The sequence below is a fragment of the Parasteatoda tepidariorum genome, chromosome 9 (assembly GCF_043381705.1).
Source record: "Parasteatoda tepidariorum isolate YZ-2023 chromosome 9, CAS_Ptep_4.0, whole genome shotgun sequence".
NCBI classification, from domain to species: domain Eukaryota; kingdom Metazoa; phylum Arthropoda; class Arachnida; order Araneae; family Theridiidae; genus Parasteatoda; species Parasteatoda tepidariorum.
In genome coordinates, this window is record NC_092212.1 from 62,926,676 (window position 1) to 62,943,845 (window position 17,170).

Consider the following 17,170-nt stretch of genomic DNA (forward strand, 5'->3'; position numbering starts at 1 on the left):
TTATGAATTTTACTTCATAAATATCCTATATAGTAACTAAAATAACAATTTAATAGTAAAATTTGATTATTTACAATGTTAACATTCATTTTAGTAGAATGGGTAGACTCGCCCCATACGAGAGATTTGTCAGAAGTTCTATAAAAATATACAGTAACAGCGAAAATTGTTAATATTTTCTAAAATCGATTTCACAGCTTTAAAGAGGGATAAATAGCGATTCCGAAACACCTATTAAAAGCCTTTTTTCTTTAATATTTACAAAAGTTTGACCACTTGAAAGTTGACAAACTGAAAAAATGGGTAGACTCGCCCCGGTTTACGGTACCAGTTTTTCATTTTTTAATAATTCCACCTATTGGGGAGCAACTGTGCTAAGATTAATTTCTGTTTTCGAAAGCAAATTTCTTTCAAGTAGATGAAAGTTCAAATATCAAGTTTTGTTTTTTAATTCATACAATTTAAATGAATAAAAATTTTTTTTTTCTTGGGAATAGAATGCTATATTTATTGCAAGCAAAATTGTGTCGTTTATTTGAATTGAAACAGCCAGATACGAAAGTAAAAAAATATTTTTTCTTTGGCTATTATTTGAGGGAAAAAAAATCTTACTACTACTTTTTATTTACATTATGAATCTTGGGACATATTTACTTTTTAGTTTAGATTAAAATAGGCTTACGCTAGAATTTTTCTTGCATACATACTTTCTTGGGAAAACAATTTTTAGTGGTAGTTGCACAGAAATTAAATTATCAGCATTTGTTTTACTTTCGTAACATTTTTTTGAAATTTCCAAGGCCAGCGGCAACGCAGTATTTACTTCACTGTACGATACAAGTTTACGCAACTAAATTTTGAAAATATCCACGCTTTAAAGCAATCACATATACTAAAATTATTTTCCTTTTGTTTGAAGTGATGCAAAACCTCTAATTGTTTTGATAAGACTGAAGTGAAAATGAAATTTTCGATAGTCTTATAAAAAGTTTGTTGCTATGCTATAATGTTTTCAGATTGTGGGCACCTCGGTTAAGACATGCCAACTTTTCACACTTTTTGGTAAAATTTCTTCTAGTGGTAGCTGAATCTGGTTTTTAATGAATTATTCTTTGCTTTACAAATTTGAATTAAAAAAGTTTTCCACACCCTACTGCATTTAAAATATTCGAAAGTTTATGTAAAATGCCACTTTGTTCTAGCTTTCTTGTGGTAAGGCTTTAAACCCTTTGCACTCGAAGCTCTTTCATCAGTTAAAGAAATGGACGCCACCACTTATGTTTTGAAAGATTTTTTTCACAAACTTACGTTATAGTACCCGGAGATCACTGAATTAAGTGGTAACTAAACATTAACGTGAAAAAAATGTCATATTTAGAGTGGTGGGTAATTTACAGGCGACAGTGGTGACTGACAGTCACCTCTCGAGTGCAAAGGGTTAATTGTCTACGATGCAAAGGGTTAATTGTCTACTGCATATTTTTTGGGGTGCTACTGCCTGCTTACCTTAATGCTCAACCAAAACAGTGTTAAAATTCCAGATGAATGGGATAGGGATCGCTTCGCGACCCAGGTGCCCAATTGAATTCAAAACACTAGGACTAGGTTGTTGGGGTGTTCAAATTTGTGAAATTGCTCAGATTTGCGGGTCTAAAGAGGTGAAGGTAGCACGATTCTCAAGTAATGCTTTAACTGAATCTTTTTCTACAAATGCCAAAAATTGGGTTTATTCCATTTATTATGCCAAATGTTCATATGTCCTTGTAGGCTTCTCAATTGTCAGGTGCTTACGAAATTTGGATTTAGGGATTATTTTTGTTCTCTAAATCGAATTTGTAATAGAAAAATTTATATGTTTCTTCAGAAAAAGTGTCAATCAAAATCAAATCAAACTCAAACTCAAATCAAACTCAAAAAGTCAAAATCAAACTATGCATATTCCGCCGTTAACAGGTAATTGTAACAGTTAATTGTGGTTACAATTATCTGTTATATAAAATTCAAGAAATTTCTTTGAGATAATGCTATAACACTTTACAAAGTGAAATTCCGACCAACCGCTCAAAAGTTATATGGTTGACCAGTATTTTTTTGTTTGTCTTTGCTGTTTGTACTCTAATACAATAAGGATTTTTGCAGTGTGGTTTCTACTTTACTATTTTTGAGGTCAATATTTGTATCTTTTACTTGCAATTTCGGAGGTCGGTGAGTTGAGTTGAACATATGTTGGAGCTTCTCAGTATAATAAAGTATTTCGAAAAATTCTCCTAATTGTACAATGCGCAAAATATAAAATGATCTCATTTTGATGTGCTAAGATTCTCTAGGCTATATTTAAGTATGCTAGATTATCTAGGCAAGATTAAGTTTGCTAAATAATTTGCTAAATACTATATTTCTTTTGAATGCTAAATACTATATTTTATTTGCATGTAAATACTATATTTTAAGTAACGAAATCAAACCCAAAAACGTGATATTTCTGGAAAAAAAATTATTTTTCATTCACAACAAATTCCGAATAACATAAATCCGCTTAATTATGCAATAATATTTTGAGGAGTGGGTGATTATTATTATTATTATTTTAAATTATGCTAACCTTAAAGTTATTTCACTACTTATTTAATTAATGTAAACGCAAAAACTGCAGTTAAACTGGATAACTTTCTTTTGATTTAATTTTTGTTTTTATTTATTTGCGAGAGTTTTCTTTTTAATTTGAATCTTGACAATTTGAACATTTAAAAGCTTACATATGTTATTTGAATTTCATTTTCTCTCAGGTCAAAATGTGTTTACTCTGGGATTTTTTTTTTTTTTTTTTTTTTNTTTTTTTTTTTTGGTTTTCTGTCACGTGAGATCATTTAACGGATCATAGATACCTTGGTATAGCCAATTTTAAATTTGCAATCGGTTTCATTCGCCAAGTTAAAGTTTTTTTTAACTAGACATTTTCAGACAATTTTTTTGTCAAAATGAATGCTGCACAAAAAAAAAGAAAAAAAAATACCGACCACCCTGAGTAACTTTTGGTCTAATGATAGAATTTTCACGTTCTAGGACTCATACTTAATGGTTCAAAGAAGTAACCTGAAACATGCTAATTAATTAGTGCAGACAATAATTTAAGTTACGAAATCAGACACGAAAAAGAATTTTAACTACACGACTTTTTTAAAATTCGATTTACCAGGAACTATTCTTCCGATTTCGCTCAAATTTTGTATTTTTCCATGAAAAAGGGCACACTTTAAAATTATCTAAAAAATTGTATACCGTTAAATTCAAATTTTTTTCAACTATTAATAAAGGAAATAATACAAAAATAGTAACTATTTACTAAAATTAATGCTTTACATGGAATTTTTGTTGATAAACGACTTTTACAATTGTGCTCAAAAATGCTTCAATTTTCCTGAAAAACATCTCGTGATATGGCGAAATATGCAAAAAGTAAAATTAACACTACGTTGTCCAAACATTAGATCGGTCTCTTGACCAGACATATTTTCCAGATTACGGCTACCCCTATATTTTGGGGTCAGAAGTTCAAATCCGTAGGAAAGAAAAGGTATGTTTATTCAGAGAAAGTACAGTTTTGTGTCCGATTTCCTAACTTAAAATATCGTTTGCTCCTATTAATTAGCATATTTAAGATCATATCCTCGAACCATTAAGTTTGATTCCTAGAACATGAAGATCATTAGATCAAAAGTTATTCAGTGTGGTCCGTTTTTTTGACACTCTGTACAAGTTTGAAAACGTTATATATCATATAAATATATCACATAAATGTTGTCACAAACTTATAGAAGAATTAAGGTAAATCATTGGAATTAAAATTGCAAAGGAATCCAAGCCCGGAAATGTGCTTCTTCGCGTGCTTCTGAACAGACCATAATAGGAAAGCGTCTATAGACATGTTCGAAGACATTTTAGGGCACGGCTTCCCATGCGATTTTAATCCTGATGATGTGTTTTAACTTCTCTAAAAGTTTGTTGCAACATTTACGCGACTTCTTGTTAAATATCAGGGGTTTCCAACTTACATGAGGCCGGGGGTCGCAATTAAAACCACCAGTCAAATGGCGGACCGCAACTTCATCAAAATTTTATATAGGATTCATTTTATGCTTGAAGGAACATTAAATATTACTATTAGACTTTTATCAAGTTGTACAAAACAAAAATATTGAATTATAAATTAAAATAAGTAGATTTTTATCTGAGAAATAAGTTTTTTTGCACCGTTGGTATGTTAAATTTCACAGAAACGAAGAGTATAGGTTTTATTTAACGAAAGAAAAGTATTTTAATCGAATATAGATTTTTTTTTACGAAAATTGTCCTAAAAAAAAGGACAAATAATATATTTTAGTTGGCGGGCCACAAAAATAGGCTTCGCTGGCCGCCAGTTGTTAACCACTGTTATATATAACGTTTTTAAACTTGAACATTTCTACAAAAACTATCACTTAAAAAATTCTGCATCTTCAGGAGTTAAACTAATTTCAGATTAAGAATCCCCGCTCCCGAATTAAACAAGATTAAGTATTTGTAAAAATGTAACTAACTATTTGTTCCTCAGTGTAATTTGAACGTTTTTATTTTGGATATAAATAAAACAGCTTATTTTACTTTTAACACTAATTGAATTCTATTTCCATTTTGGCCTATAGATTTGTTATCATTTCCAGTTATTTCAACAGTAAATTGTCATTAAAATTATATATATATATATTAAAATTTCTCTTACCTTACATAGTAGTAGTTAAAAACAAACCATGTCAAATGAGTCTAAGTACTGTTCGAAGTGGCAAATACAAATGATAAGAGTTTCAATTTTACATTATAAAAGAGGACAGAGATTATTTAAAATAAAAAGAAACACTACGTATCTTATCTCGGTTCAGATAATGAAATTCATAAAATGTTACAGAATTTATCAAATTTATGCATCTAAGACTTTAAATTTTGACTCTAATTTTAAAATCTAGTATTTTCTTCTTGTTAAATATATATCTTAAAACAGGTGAGTGAATGTTTATCCGAAGTTAATGCTGTAAAATAGTTTAACACCTTTGAGACTTGCAAATACGAGTAAGGTAATTTGAGATGACTGATAAATTCTTATCTCTGCATTCTGATATCGATTCAGGTATGGAAACAGTGAAAAATTTATTGCATAGTATGTGATTTAAATGATGCTTATTTTAACTTTTTGACTCGATTACAAATCAAATAGTTTAAATAGTAATTATAAATTGATTTCGGAAAAAAACCAGATTTGACGTTTTCATGGAAGCTTATCGAAAAAGTATTATAATTTTGAAATTAAAGACATAGACATGCTAATGGCAACCATCTTGAAATAGTTAATATAATGACAGCGAGTGGAAAATGTTTTTTTAAAATCTAAGACTTCAAAGGACGACGCTACATTATGCTTATGTTTAAAAACACAATTGTTATGAATCACCCCAATGTTTGATCAAAAAATTAACATGGTGTAAGTGATAGTCTCCTTCTCAAAAATTTTTTCGGCAAATAGACGAACAATTAAAAAACTAAATGAAAAACTGAAACTGGTTCAACTTAATTATTTGTGTCGGTATTGATTTCATTGCATTAACCAATACCATTTGTTGAGTATTTATTTTTTTAACTTCGTACGAGTGTTTAGCCAGTAAAATAAATTATGGTAAATACAAATACTTTGCATAAGATATAATGTTCATAGCAAAATAATTTAACTACCAATACCTAATGTTTTTTTTTAAGAAATAACTTTATAAAAAATAAGGTTACAAATGTTGTTATGAACTTCCAATATTTTTTGGTTGAGAAAGAAGGGAAGATCACTACTATATTCTGTGATGAAATAGAATTTAAGTCGTATAATTGCTACCACTTAAATTTGTTTTGTTTTTTAATGTTTCTTTCTTCTGTAATAAAGGCGCTGGGAGTGGTGAAAATCTCGGCATTAGAACAATTTGCACACTAGAATAAGTATTTGATTTAAAATAAAAACAAGAAATAAGCGATATTTAAAATCACATCGCTAAAAGCAAGAAAATTATGTACAAGATAATATACAAGAGTAATATAATGGTGATAAGTCGAATCAAATGTATACAATATGACGATGAATGACTGAAGTTTTCACATCATGATAAACGAAATAAAATATATTTATCAATTTAGACTCAGTTTTGAATTTTTCACATAACGATAAACGAAATAAATAGTTTGATCAGTTTAGAATTTTTCGCATAATAATAAAGTAAAGAAAATTATTTTTAAAAGTTATGAATTAACTTTAAAGTTTTCACGCCACGATAAACAAAATAAAAATATTTTAATCTCTAAAGAATCAGTTTTCAATTTTTTTCACCACGATAAAAGAAATAAAATTATTTTCATCAGTTAAGAATCAGTTTTGAAGTTTTCACATCACGATAAACGAAATAAAATATTTTTATCAGTTTTGAAGTTTTCACACCACTATTAGCTAAATAAAAATGTTTCATTAAGCTAAGAATGCTTAAAAATATATATAATTTTCAAAATTTAGATGCCACTTTAACCCCTTCCTTCTCTCTTCCGTGAAAATGACGGGGTGAGGTTTCGCCCTCTATTTCTCGCTCCCGTGATAGTGACAGGCTGGAGTGTTCAGTAGTAACACGCCAATAAGAATAAAACTAATTCATTTCTTTTGCCCGGGAAGCATTTTATTTCTCATTTTACTCAACAGATGGCAGTACTAGGATATTTTTAAGGTAATTGTAGATAGTTTATTTTAGATTAGATATCAGCACTAATCAAATCCGTAATACAAATACAAAAGCTAAAAAATAGGCACTTTTATGACCGTTTTCTTGAAAATTAACCGATCGTTAAGGGGTTAATACAATTTTCAGACCATTCTTGAAACTTGCCATATCAGATCTGAAGAGTTTAATACGATAGTTCATCGGTATCTATTTTCTTAAACATGCTTTTTGCACTATGATTATTTTCTGAAATAAGCTTTATAAGCTATGCCCCAAAAAAAGCCCTCAGCTCCAATTTATAAGATAGTTTTATGAAAAAGTTCACAAATATTTATACACTTTATAATAAAGAAAAAAATAAATGAGAAACATCAGATAGTCTATTTGAGAGATTCCTAATTTGTTTTGGCTGTGGAATCCAAAATGATCAACTCTCTTTTGGACCCGAGACTTAATTTATTCATCAAGTCTCGGAGTTCCATCCCCGGGACTTAATGAATAAATTTCATTAGCAATTGTGATCTTATTAATTAACGAAAGACTATTATTTATTATGAAAATATTAAATGATCTAAATTTTATTTGTTATTTCCAAAAGCTTTAGTGAATGAATGACATTTTCTCGTATCATCATATCGTTTATCATATCAAATCATTATATCAATACTAGTCTTGAAATTAGGTTTCATGTCAGACTATTTAATTTACAGGCCTAGAGAGGCATTTATAGTCTTTTTATGTTTTTTTATAGCATTCATAAACTAAAAAAATTAATAAACTGAAATATCATTTCTACTAAAATGAAAACAATGAGAATAATTCTTCATTGTTGAATTTGCTTATTTTTACTCGTATTCGAAGCGAAGTGCTGAGATAATTTTTCCCAAATGCATACATTTTTTTCATAATTCATTTATTGTATTGTTATAAGAAAAAACAATGTCATGAAATTTATTTCTTCACAAACATTTCAATTGAACAGTTTCATACAAAGTACGCAATCATTAAATAAATAATAAATCACTAATTGGATATAATTTTAATTACTGGTTTCAAATATCGTGACCGGTTAAAAAAATTTTACTTTTCAGAACCCATGTGACCTTTTTATAGGAACATTTGGGTTTCGAAGAACATCATTCAGAAATAGCTGATCTAGTTTCTCCAAAAACAAGATAAATACGAAATATTATTTTTTACAAATTTTCCTTTTCAAGATGAGTTGTATATTAGTGACAGTGACATTAGGCAGTATTTTTCTTGGCTGCGGTAATAAGGGTTAAAGCATATACTTTGTTAAACACTAAACATTTTATTTTTGAACAGAAAGAAGAACAAGTGGCAAGTAGGTAGATAATAATAATAAGATAACAATAAGCAGGTAAATAATTAATAAACAATCGATTATTTTTGCTAACTACAGTACAACGTTAAATAATATTGCTTGCAATTGAGAATTAAATAGAAAGCTGAGTCGACGACGCGAGTAAGTGACATTTTTAGGAGCATTTAAAGAAAGATATAAACTGAACAAGAGAAAAAAAAATAAATTGGTTGAATCACTCAAGGTTTTCTATTTGTAACAGATTCGTTTTTACTTCCCAATTTTAATTCCAACATAAATAAACATTGGTTTTGTGTGCGTGATTGCATAAGTTTATTTTTAAATTAGGTTGTAATTTAAATATGGCACAGATGCATTAGCCCACCTTCTATTAATTCTATAGCAAAATAGTTTGGACACCATATTTTCTTCTCACTCCACTTTGAAAAAGCACTTAAACGTTTCATCTATTCAACTAGGCACTCCAATTATTATTCCACATTGACAGTTGAAAAGAAAAGTCTTTCTTAAAAATCATAAAAATTACCAGTTTGAATTCTAATATCACCTCACTAGTAAAAACATTATATATTTTGAATTGGAGCTTCAACTTTGCGAACCATTTATACATGCATGATAAGAATATTGCATGCATGATAAGAATCATTATGTAAATATGTTTAACAAACATATTTAGACAAAAATTTACTTTTATTTCATTATTTTACTTTTTAGTAGTAAAAAGTCCCTATTTAAAGCTAATATGGTTTATTTGACGGTTTATTACACAATTATTTTTAGGTAAAAATATCAAATTTATTTATTTTCCGGTTCCCATTGCTTCGGAGGCACTGATAATGTAACATAAAGTATGTATATTGTTATATATAGAATACAATTTACCAACATTAGCGTTTGGGAAAGATTAAACTGTTAACAATTTTTTAAAGTAATTTGAAAAATAAGTTTCTAATTTCAGTACAAGTTCAATGCATTCAATAATTTTTTATACCCATAATTCACACCAACTTGCAGTATTGTGTGGTGTAACTCATTTCTTGCATTTAAAACTGCTAATTTATCTTCTCGACTAAGATACTTGAATTTGGATATTATTTTGCCGTCGCCAATCAAGGCACCAATGTAAAATTCCTCAATTAGTTGAAAAAAATCAGAAATGCTGTCTACCGTTGAGTAATCTTTTGGTGATTTACCATCCTTGTTTCGTATGTTATAAATGGCACCGTATTTGAGCAAAGTCTTGACAGTTTCAACATCTGCAGCTGCATGTAATGCAGAATTTCCACTATTTCTTGTTCGAGCATTTATAAAAGCAGTTAATTGTTTAAAGTTAGTTTCTTTAACATGCTTGAGAAGTAACTCGATAATTTCAGTATGACCTTTGGACGCTGCTATATGTAGTGCCGTATTTCCTGTATTGGTTAAAACCATAACATTGAATCCAATCGGCAATGCATACTTTACTAAAGACGTATGTCCTTCCCTTGCAGCAAAATGAAGAAATGTTGTGCCTTCAGAATCAAAAGTTTCAAATTGATACATATTTTGCATAGGTGATGCGCTTGGTTTCGGAGCTTTATACTTTGAGGTTAGCAAATTGAATAAATCTACCCCATCTTTCATTTTTTCTAAGTCTTGCTCCATTTTTAAAACCTTTGAATCATTTTCACCTGAGACAGCTTTTCGTTTCGCAACATATCTTTTAAGTATTTTATAACCCTCACTAAATCTACCACTTTTGATTGACACTATAGCTAATTTCTTCTCAGCCATTAACGCAATCTGATGATTTGGACCTACAACATTTTCCTGAATATTTAAAAAATCTTGCAAGTCATTGAGAGCTTTATCAGATGAACTTTGATAACATAACAAAGACTTTATATTAAAAAGTGACATTAAAGAGTCTGGATGAGAAGGTCCTAGCTCTCTTTTTTTGTATTCGTAAACACACTTACAGCAAGATAGAGCCTCGCCGTACTTACCCAAATTTGTTAAAATATCTGCTCGAGATTGTAAAGCGTGTATAGTCAGAGGGTTTTCTGAACCAAACATTTCCTGAAATTTTTTCAACATAATACTGTTTTGATTCAGTGCATCATCATACCGTTTAAGTTCATTTAAAACTTCTGGCATACTACACAATGTGATCAAAGTCTCAAAGTGATCTAATCCTAATAAAATGCTTTGTTGCAAGTAAACATCTTCCAAAATTTCTATTGCTTCTTCATTTCTATCTAATCTATGAAGAATAGATCCAATATAAAATCGTGTTTTTTGAGTACGAATATTACCTAGTCCAAATATCTCTATCTTCCTCCGAAGCATTTCCTGAAAAATATCAAGTGATTCTTGATATTTCTCCTGTTTATACAATATTATTGCTGAATTTTCTTTTGTTTCTAATGAATCTGGATTATCTGAAACATGAGTTGGAGAAATTTTCTGCAGTGAATTCGTTTGTTCGCTTATATGATCATTAACATTTTCCTTAATTAAAAAATTATTATAAATTTGATTGTAGGTCTCAGAATAAATGAAAAATAGTTGTTTGAGATGATTTATTTTAGGAAAATCATTGTCAATAGCACAAGACAGTAAAGTCCTTCCTCTTTTATTTTTTGTACACATAATCGATTTCAATACATCGGAATACATTATTTTTGCAAGGGTATTTAAAATCTCAATGTTAGCATTTTGCACAGATTTAAAAGCGCTATCGATTAGTTTTAATAGATCGCTGACACTTTCGCTTGATGATAGATCAAGAGGAGTTTTCTTATCAGTTGTTATTGCATCATATATAGCACCATTTTCTAATAGAATTATTACTACCTCAATTCTGCCATAGACTGAAGCATAATGAAGAGGTGTAGCATTCTTTTCACCCAATATATTAGGGTTTGCGTTGTTTTTTACCAAAATTAGAATAATTTCAGCATGACCTTTCCTTGCAGCATAATGCAAAACCGTATTATCTGTTGAATCCTTAGCATTGATGCACGCACCCTCATCAACAAGTGATATGACTTTTGAAATATTATTGCATATAACTGAATGAAAAAGTTCTTTTGTCATCAGAAAGATTCCTTTAATGTCTTTATTTTCAATCTGATACAATCTAATGCAGTCATAAAAAGCACCATAATTAAGCAATACTTTGATTACTTCCTCATGGTCAAACTTTATTGCAAAATGAATTGATCGGAATCCATCGTCACATTCATCATTGACATCAATTCCTTTTTCAATTAGATATTTAACAACTTCTATATGGCCTTCAGCGGATGCGTAATGAAGAAGACTCATATTTGAACATCCACGGTCTGTTAACAGTTTTTCATCGCATTGAATAAAGTATTTAACAATGTGCAAATGTCCCATTTGAGCTGCTGTGTGTATGGGTTTTGAGCCGAAACTTCCAATTACATTTAAATCGGCACCTCCATTTATGAGAAATTTTACTATGTCCAGGTGTCCACATTCAGCAGCTAAATTTAACAAAGTAGAGTCGCCATGGATTTTTTCATTTATGTCCATAATTTTTTTCTGAAAAAATATTTGTGCTGATTCCAAATGACCCAGAAATACAGCCAAATCAACCGGTCTCTGATTTTCGGAATTCAGTTTATTAAAATCTGCTCCTCTTGCCAACAATAATTTAATGATGTCGAAATGTCCACAAAACACTGCTAGATGCAAAGGGCAAAAATTTAGTTTAAAAACGAAGTTTACATCAGCTCCATGATTTAATAAAATGCTTACAATGTCATCGTAACCCCTGTGAATGGCAAAGTATAAGATTTCATTTAAATCATCAGACGTCAAAAGTTTCTTTTTATCTAGAACAAAAGATACCACTCGTTTTAGACCTTTAGTCACGGCGAACCAAAGAAGCGTTTCAGTTTTATCTTCAAATTGTTTCAGGATATCGGTTGATTTGTTTTCAAGAAGAATTATACACATATCCTGACTTCCACGCATAAGAGCTTTATGAAGTGGATCTCCATCATTCACATCAGCTCCATATTTGATTAACAGGCGCGTTGATTCGGTATAATTGTTGGTTACAGCTAAGCATAGAGCTGTTTCGTTTTTAAACGTCTTGGAATCCAAACAACATTTTTTACTAGCTAACAGTATATTTAAGACTTTCAGATGATTATGTCTGACAGCATGATGTAAGGGTGTATATCCTAGTTTGTCGTAAGTATTAATGTCAAATAATTTAGGGATTAAATATTGAACGATGTCATCATAGCCTGAAATACAAGCTAAGTGCAAAGGAGTTCTGCCGAAGATATTCTTACTTTCAATGCTAATTCCACTTTCTACCAGCTTTTTAAAAATGTCAAGCCTACTCGGATTAGAAATTAAGTTGTTGTAGGTCTCTGTAAAATATTCTTCACCCATAGAGTCCCAAAGTAGAAAATTTAAAGTGCACATATGCAATAAAGTTTGTCCTTTATAATCAACTGAATGAATATTCACCTGTTCGGATAGCAATTATAATCGAAATATCTATCGAACCATTTTTTATGCTTTGATGAAGAGGAGTACAGCCATCAGGATCCCTTATGTAAATCGACATCCCATTTTCAATCAAAATATTTATGAGTTCTAAGTTATTATGAGGGATTGCATATTCAAATACTGGAAAACCCCGTCTTTCAAGATCCTCAATACTTGCGCCGTGTTCAATAAAGGATTTCAATACATTTAAATGTCCATTCATAATGGCACGCTGCAAAGGTGAAAGTTTTTCTTTGTTAAAAGCATTGAAATCTGCGCCATGTCTTAATAAAATTTCAGCAGTCGATGACTGTCCATTAAAAGCAGCAAAATGAAGTGGAATGTTGTCAGCTGAATCCTTAGCATTTACGATTGCCCCATTAGAAATCAATAATGTGATAATATCTACATGCCCAGCGTAAGCAGATTTGTGCAATGGTGTGACCCGTGTATCAGATACAGAATTAACATCTGCTCCTTTACTGAGTAAATATTCCACCATGTTCTTGAGTCCCAAGCCAGCAGCAACATGTAATAAGGTCTTTCCTGTTGCATGTCGGATTGAATTTATATCCTGAACATTCTGAAGTAATAAGTCAGCGGCTTTTGCTTTATCATTAATTACAGCTTTGTACAGTGGCGTCTCATGAAACTGACCAACGTTGATTGTAGCTTTGTGATGAAGTAAAATTTCAACGATATCAAAAAACCCATTTTCTGCTGCAATATGAAGAGCTGTTTGATTATAGTTAAATTTTTCATCAACTGATATTTCCAAATCTTCGATAATATAAGAAACTGCATCCTTACATCCTGATGCAGTTGCTATGTGAAGAATATTTGTATCATTAACATCTTTGGTCTTTGGATTTAATCCGCGGTCAATTAAGAACTTTATAATATTAATGTTAGAGGATTTTGAAGCAAAATGTAAAGCTGTTCTCATGTCAGGATCCTTTCCGTAAATATCTGCTCCTTCTTTCATCCAATGTTTCACATCAGCTGAGGAGCCGTTAGACAAAGCACAAAACAGTCTTTCTAGTTTTTCAACAATAGATTTTGCATTCGATAGATTCTTTATGCGTTTTATTGTAAAATTTCCCTTTCGATAAATATCATGCTTGATAATCTTCAAAGCAAATAAAAATAATGACTGAGTGGAATCCATTAAAATGTCCACAACAGCATTTCCATGAGCTAGATAATTCCTTAGATATTTGCCAACTAATAGAGGACCCTCTTCGTTAGATAGCTGAGTCGTAATCAAAAAAAGTTTGGAATGCTCTATGCTAGACAAAATTGATAATGTAAGCATTTCAATTTCCACTTGTATTTTGAAATCATTTTTATAGATGAAAAAGGATTCTGTATTAAATTCAGTAAAATTATGTTCACGTATTATTTTTCTCAAAGATGTAATATCATTTGACAAGATTTCTTGATAAGACCTTGTTGATGAGTTTTTTATTTTTCTGATATTATCAATAGTTATTTTTTTGGTCTTCGTAAAAGTTTTCTTGAGTTCCTGAAGGTGTTTGATTTCATCTCCTTGACATTCAGTAATATAAAATATTTTCAAAACTGCAGAGTAGATATTTGACATATCTTGCTCATCTTCATTATACAAAATATGTTTGAAAATTTCATTAGTTAAATATCCTATTCTTCTTAAGCTTTCTGGAACCATTACAGGGTTTATACCATTTAGCAAGTGCTTGATTTTCTTCTTTTTCTCAGAAATAGTGTAACTATTCAATATACTGCTAGGGATCGATGCACCATATAGCGTGTTGAGATAGAACTCCAACTCAAGTTTGGACTTATTTAGAAAACTCTTTTCAAAATTAATTATACTTGCTATTTCTAAAAATATACTCTCTTCAAAATGTGTTTTCACTTTTATAATTTCACTTAAGTCAGCAATTAATTTTTCCAATACAGTAATTACTGTATTGTCGTTACTTGGTAAAATATCTGTTATATCATTCTCAAAATATACAAGTCGAATCATACGAGAAATGTCTTTATATTCACCAATGTCTTTGCAATTGCAAATTCGCTCCAACAAAGTTCTGAATGTTCGAAACTTTATTTTCTGGAGTACTGAAGTTACAGCATAACTTAAACTTTTCACATCCTTTTGAACAAATGTGTAGAACTCAAGGCCGTAACGTTCTTCAATATCTTTACAAGTTGATAAAGGAAAACCATGCGAAAAAGAGTCCCTCAAAAATTTTAGAATAGTGATTGTTTTGTTTGGTATGAACATCATCAAAAAATCGTTTGTGGCTTGAGAGAGTTTTGGTGATTCAAGTGTATTTTTAAAATTCTCTCCCAAAACTTGCAAGGCTCTAATGATGACAGTTTTTCCGCCATTTTCAAGACTGTTCACTTCAGTCACTACGTCGACATATTTCTTAATAATATTGAGAGATTCATAATCACGAATTATCTCATAATTTTCGAAAAATTCTTCAAAATGCGGATATTTAGAAATTATGTTGCTTACTACATTATTCCGTTTTAATTTTTCAGGAAGCTTACTTAATACATCTTTGCCAATTTTATTAATTTCTGTGGTTTCATTTGCCAGACACTCACAAAAATTACTAAGATATTTCACAAAGTCATTCTCTGTTACAAAGCAATTGATGTAACTTCCTTGATTATTCAGATACCGGATAAAGGAGATTACGTGAAATTCCATTTCTTCCCAAGGAACTCTGTCATATGTAGATTTTAGCCATTTTTTTAAAGTCATTATATTTAGCGCAATCTGCTTCGCTAAAAACATCTGCATGTTCTTAGATTCTCTCGTTTTGTACATTGTTTGAAATAAATCACTGTACTCCAAAATAACTGACAAACTTTCTTGGATATCATCATGAGAATAATCAGTTGAGTCTGTTGGAATAACTTGCTCAAAATAGTTATCAAGTAAAAAACTATGTATATATATCTTCATTTCGGTTGCAACATCAACATTTTTTAACATTAACTCATTTAAGCTTTTTGACAGGAGAAAACACAGTTCTTCAGCATGTGATAAAAAATAATCCAATGGCCACTTCTTCATTAAAACTTCAAGAAGCCTCGTATTTCCTGAGCGCGCAGCATAATAAAAGGCATTGTGACTTTCTTCATCTTTATCGTCAGGCAAAGGAAAAGTTCCATCAACTTTAGTGGAGAGATCACTGATAATCGAAGAATCATCACTGAATATTTGGTTCAAGATTTCTAATCGATTGTGTTTACAAGCCACTATAACAACATTAGTCAATTTAAAGGGATTATCATCAAAATGAAAGCAAGAAATTAAATTGGGGAAAATGTTTACATCACTCAGTAATGCCAAAATACTGGATAACTCTTTAAAACTAACTTCATCATTGATTTCAATCGAAATTTCTATTGCTATCAAAATATTTCTGTAAATATGTCTTTGATTTATTTCATCATGCAGCAGAAATTGGTCGATTGCTGCATTTTCTGATTTCATCAGTAACTTTAATAACTTTTGTACTTCAAAATCGATCTTCAGATTTTTTTCACCCATCATAAGTAGAAGCAACCTATCAAAGAAGAAAGACGATTTACTTAGAGATAATTTTGAAGTTCCCATATAAATATATTATTTATCAGAAAATTTCGAAAATAATAAAAAGGTAAAGTTTTTTAAATAAGTAAGGATTATTGGAATTTATTGGAATTTTCCTTCGCAATTAATATGCAGAAAATTTTGTTTCTTGAAATCAACTTTCGTTTGGTCTTCTTCAAGATTTCTTCAAAAAAAATGCTTTTGCATAATATTTCAAAATGAAAATAAGGTTGCAAATGAATTCATATTGGCAAAAAAATTTTCCCAGATTTTATAAGCATTAACCTTTTTTTACGTGTATTCCTTGTACTAAAATCAATTAATTGTTAAAATTTTTTCGATCATACTGTGTACTGCTTTAGAAAAATGCATACGTTCACTTCAGGTTAAAAATAAACTCCACTCCTGTTGCTATGCATTAAAAAAACGTTGAGTTTAAGTTTTTTTCAACAACAAACATGTCAAACTAGTGAGCTGCGCCCCCTGCTCGCTAACGATTGCCAACCCCCGAAAATTGCTACGCAATCTTATATGATTTGCTTCGCAAACCAAGCTCGCTTCGCTCGCTACTAACATAGATACATTGCAAGTGCACAAAATTCTAAGAATTCAAAACAATCATTCAAATCCATTTAACAACTTTTTTTTTAAAATTACATCTTTTTAGTAAATACTAAGTCATTAAAATAAATTTGAATTCAAATAAAGACTTATTGACTGAGACTCATTTTTCAATGAACAACTAATAACAATAATAAAACAAATAAAATCGCGATATAAATCAAAAATCGTCAAATAAATTCGTAAAAAAAAAGCGCTTTCGACAAAATACTAAAATAGAGATCTATCGACAAAGACTACTCACTTCTGCCTAGCTTAATAGTATGAGATTGCCGCAGCTGATGCTCTCTGGTTATTTCAGTTTCCGTTTTTAAAAGC

At 30.2% G+C, this 17,170-nt stretch overlaps 3 protein-coding genes across 3 annotated transcripts in view; all 3 read right to left on the minus strand.

The window, feature by feature from the left end:
- Positions 1 to 5,050, minus strand: part of LOC107440004 (uncharacterized) — a 15,729-nt gene extending 10,679 nt beyond the window's left edge. Inside the window, exon 1 of the mRNA XM_043052030.2 lies at positions 4,760 to 5,050. The gene's annotated coding sequence lies outside the window, so the exon portion shown is untranslated. The remainder of the gene's footprint in view (positions 1 to 4,759) is intronic.
- Positions 5,051 to 8,792: 3,742 nt separating this feature from the next.
- Positions 8,793 to 12,589, minus strand: LOC139426467 (alpha-latrotoxin-Lt1a-like). Its single transcript, XM_071185482.1, has one exon. It carries the CDS (start codon positions 12,565 to 12,567, stop codon positions 9,076 to 9,078), a length of 3,492 nt encoding a protein of 1,163 aa, XP_071041583.1. The 5' UTR covers positions 12,568 to 12,589; the 3' UTR covers positions 8,793 to 9,075.
- The window catches only part of LOC122271275 (uncharacterized), a 9,592-nt gene continuing 5,010 nt past the window's right edge, over positions 12,589 to 17,170 (minus strand). Inside the window, exon 2 of the mRNA XM_043052023.2 lies at positions 12,589 to 16,205. Coding sequence (XP_042907957.2) covers positions 12,593 to 16,192 — 3,600 coding nt within the window. The 5' untranslated portion in view covers positions 16,193 to 16,205 and the 3' untranslated portion in view covers positions 12,589 to 12,592. The remainder of the gene's footprint in view (positions 16,206 to 17,170) is intronic.